The 3974-nt window shown below is 62.8% G+C and overlaps 1 protein-coding gene across 2 annotated transcripts in view; it reads right to left on the bottom strand.

The window, feature by feature from the left end:
* Positions 1–2027: 2027 nt before the first annotated feature.
* The window catches only part of CCDC85C (coiled-coil domain containing 85C), an 81401-nt gene continuing 79454 nt past the window's right edge, over positions 2028–3974 (bottom strand). For both annotated transcript variants that reach the window (XM_066344464.1, XM_066344465.1), the window contains exons 5-6: positions 3258–3356; positions 2028–2227 (exon numbers count right to left, since the gene is read on the bottom strand). In XM_066344464.1, coding sequence (XP_066200561.1) covers positions 2138–2227; positions 3258–3356 — 189 coding nt within the window. In that variant the 3' untranslated portion in view covers positions 2028–2137. The remainder of the gene's footprint in view (positions 2228–3257; positions 3357–3974) is intronic.

Below are 3974 nucleotides of genomic sequence, written 5' to 3'. Positions count from 1 at the left end.
TTTGACACAGGTACAGCTCTGTGCTAGAAAGCCAGCCCGTGCAGTGTTGGCTCAGGGGCATAAGGGGCAGGCAGGTCTCAGTGTGGCTCAATATGCCTCCCTGGGTTGGGACAGGGACACTCTGCCTGGTCCCCAGCAGCATCACAGCTTAGGGACAGGGTCCCATCCCTCCAGAGGGGAAAGGCCCCTGGGAGGCTGTCCTCGGTCAGTGTGCAGGACCTGCAGATACAGGGGGCCTGCCTTATTGCTTATTTTCAGTCATGGCAAAGCCGACCTGGCAAATGGGCTCCCAGACATGGCTCCCACCGAAACAGACCCATCTCACTTCAGCCGCTTGTGGTTCTTTGGACTCCCAAGACCAGAAGGGGGTCTCTGCCCCCCAGCTCACTGCCCACTTGGACAATAATAACCCAGTGCCGTGACCAAGGATGCTCACCCCACTCCAAGTGCACACCCCCAGCAACAGGGAACTCACCACTGACCTAACGGCAAGTCCCCTCCAGAAAACCCGTGGCTCCCTGTAAAGTAATACCCAGGGCGGATGGAACGTGCCCATTGCCGTCAGCAGTACCCACTTAGCACTCCCCGGGCCTGAGGGCCACGAGCCCTTCCCCTGAGAGTGTACAGCCCAGGGGCGCCAATGGGAACTGCCGTCTCGGTCCCAGTCCCTGACATACACGAGCCTGGTGCAAAGGCGACCTCCCGGGCCCTCCGAGCGCTGGCTGCATGCAGCCGCGGCAGCCCTCGGTGCTGCTGGGGGGGGGGGGGTGACGAGAGCTGAACAGCGGAGTGCGTACCAGCCCATGCCACCAGCACCGACGGGGGCCTGTCCCTGCCTGCCTTCCAGGTTCTGGGGCCTCACCTGTAACGTGCCACAGATAGTCTACGCCCTCTGGGCCTCATTTTCCTCAAAAAAATTTAGAAATTTACATACCACACTTTAGTTTATACATGGTCATTTACACAAATGGTCTGATTTGAACTCCCCGGCCACCCCCCACCCCCCCACCCCCAAGCCCTACAAGGAGGTCCAGAAGCTCCCATCTACCTCGGAGAACACTGGGGCTCAGAGGGAGGGACTGTCCACCAGATGAGGCAGAACTCGGCGTGGGCCTCAGCTCCCCTCTGGCAGGTGACCCCATCGGCTCGGGCCAAGGACAGCAATGACCTCTAACCATGAGCAGTCAAGAGAACCCCTGAGACCTCGCTTTGCACCAAGAGCCCAGAGAGGCTGAGTGACTTGCGGACAGTCACACAGCAAAAAGCCAGAGCCAAAAAAAAAAAAAGCCAGAGCCAGGTCAGGCTCCTTCCAAAGAGGGCAGAACTCTTATCACTGTGGCCATACAGCTGTGTCCATAGTGACCAACGATGGGGTCAGGCTCCAGGGGGGACATCACAGTGGGCCAGAGGCACAGCTGTGAGCCAGTACTGCCCGTCTGGAGAGGGACATGTGCAGCTCAGCCCAGGGACTCTGCACTTGGCCTTCCTGCGTTCCTGGCCCATCGTGTGAACCATGGGAACGGGTGCCTCAGGCTCTGGGCTCCAGGCTCCGGGCAGGAAGAACCTGAAAAGATTGGGCACACCTAGCACAGGGTGGGGAAGAGCACTGCGGAGGGCTGGGGAGGCATGAACAGGAAGTGGCAGCTGACAGCACGGCCCGAAGAAGGGTCTTGGGAGCTACCTTATCTGTGGCTCAGGGGACCCAGTGTTCGGGTCACAGCAAGTGGATGAAAAGCGGTGCCCCCTGCACCAGGTCCGGCTGCCAATGGTCCTGCCCAGTGCGGCGGCAGCCAGGGGACGGGGGCTTGATGAGGTGCGGGGCACAGCCTGCAGTGGCTGCCGGGCTGGGCATCTCGGTGCAACCTTCTGCTCTCGCTCGAGGAGCCTGCCGCCTGGGCCCCAGCATGGGACGAGGCTGTCCGGGCCCCGGGCTCATCCTCCCCGTTTGCTGGTGTGTGAGAATGTGGGGGTAGAGGCCTGGCCAGCAGAGGGTCGGATGCGTGGCCTCCGAGCCACGGCCCACAGCATCCTATGTACATCCTATATTCATCACAGAAGAAGACGGGCTCAGCCGAAAGGCCTGCCACTTTCCCCGAGGACCCTGGGCAGGACAGTCCGTGTCCACGGAGGAAAGGCCCTACAAAGGCCCCTTGAACTGGTTCCCAGACAGGTGCTGCCGGATGGAGGGCTTGGAGCTGGCGGCGTCTCCCAGTTTTCTCCAGACCACCTGTGCAGAGGGGCGAGCTGTGAGTGCAGGGCCCTCCTGCAGCCCACCCGGGGGCCTGTGCACACACACCCCCAGCCAGGAGGGGAAACTGAGGCCACGTGAGACCTGGAGACACTCCAGCCAGGTCTTTGCATGTGCATCCTCATGGCCACACCGGCCACCACTGGGTGTGAGCTTAGCCTCTCGGCTGTCCAGCAGGACCCATGAGTTCAGAAGGCAGCTTAGGAGGAGGGCTCAGGACACCCCACCCCCACGCACCGGAGGCCCTGATTCAGTTCCCGTGCACCACCCTGCCCTGCTGGCTCCCCAGCGAGCAGGGTCAGGGCGGGAGGCTCTCCGTCCCAGGAAGACCCAGAGGCAGCCCGGCTTCCAGAAGCGAAGGCAGGCCCAGCCCCGCAGGCCCAGAGGAGGGCCTGCTGCCCACACGCCCTAAGCACCGCCCGTGTAGCCATACGGGCTGAGCATCAGGACACATGGGGTAAACAAGACCAGTCCTCGGGGCCAGAGGCAGTCCTGAGACAGACCTGCTGAGATCAGGGACCCCATTCTCAGGGGGCAGGGAGAGTGAGGACAGGGCAGGCCAGGCCTCGGGGCCAGAGGCACAGTCCTGAGACAGACAGACCTGCTGAGATCAGGGACCCCATTCTCTTCTCAGGGGGCAGGGAGAGTGAAGACAGGGCAGGCCAGGACAGTGAGGCCAGGCCACATGGGGTAAACAAGACCAGTCCTCGGGGCCAGAGGCACAGTCCTGAGACAGACAGACCTGCTGAGATCAGGGACCCCATTCTCAGGGGGCAGGGAGAGTGAGGACAGGCCAGGCCAGGACAGTGAGGACAGGTCAGGACAGTGAGGACAGGCCAGGACAGTGAGGACAGGCCAGGCCAGGCCAGGCCAGGGTTCCCAAGCTCCAGCCGCTCCAGGTCACCGTCCTTTTCCCACAGGAAAGGTTGCAACCACAGCCTCAGTGTGAGACCAGGACGCCCGGCCCAGCCCGGGACCCCGGCCCCAGCCCAGGAGGTGCCTCACTCACGTTGCACATCTCGCGGACGATGGCCTTCTCCTTCTCGCTGAGGTCCTCCTCACAGCTGTCCTGGAGCTGCCGGTCCAGGTTCTCGTGCACTTCCAGGACCTGTGGGGGCGGGGTGGAGAGAGCTGAGGGGCTGGTCCTCTCCCCTCCCCCCAGGGACACTGCAGACACCACAAAGGGGAAGCAGCACCCCCATGTCTCTGAAGGCAGAGCTGAGGACGGGGTCACCAGGAAGCAGAAGTCACCCTCGGACAAGTGGACTCACCCCAATCCAGGGCCCCCGCTGGTGATTAATGAGCAAGAGGGCTGAGGACAACACCCACTTGTGCACTTACGTGGAGGTGTGGGTGGGTGTGGGTGTGGGGGGTGTGGATATGGGTGGGTGGGTGGGTGGGTGTGGGGGTATGGATATGGGTGGGTGGGTGGGGGGTGTGGATATGGGTGGGTGGGTGGGTGGGGGGTGTGGATATGGGGGGTGGGGGGTGTAGGGGGTGTGGATGTAGATGGGTGGGTGTGGGGGGTGTGGATGTGGATGGGTGGGTGTGGGGGGTGTGGGGGTGTGGATGTGGATGGGTGGGTGTGGGGGTGTGGGGGTGTGGATGTGGATGGGTGGGTGTGGGGGGGTGTGGATGTGGATGGGTGGGTGTGGGGGGTGTGGGGGTGTGGATGTGGATGGGTGGGTGTGGGGGGTGTGGGGGTGTGGATGTGGATGGGTGGGTG

This window comes from Saccopteryx leptura, chromosome 6, assembly GCF_036850995.1.
Source record: "Saccopteryx leptura isolate mSacLep1 chromosome 6, mSacLep1_pri_phased_curated, whole genome shotgun sequence".
Classification (NCBI taxonomy): domain Eukaryota; kingdom Metazoa; phylum Chordata; class Mammalia; order Chiroptera; family Emballonuridae; genus Saccopteryx; species Saccopteryx leptura.
This window is presented reverse-complemented; position numbering and strand designations above follow the sequence as displayed.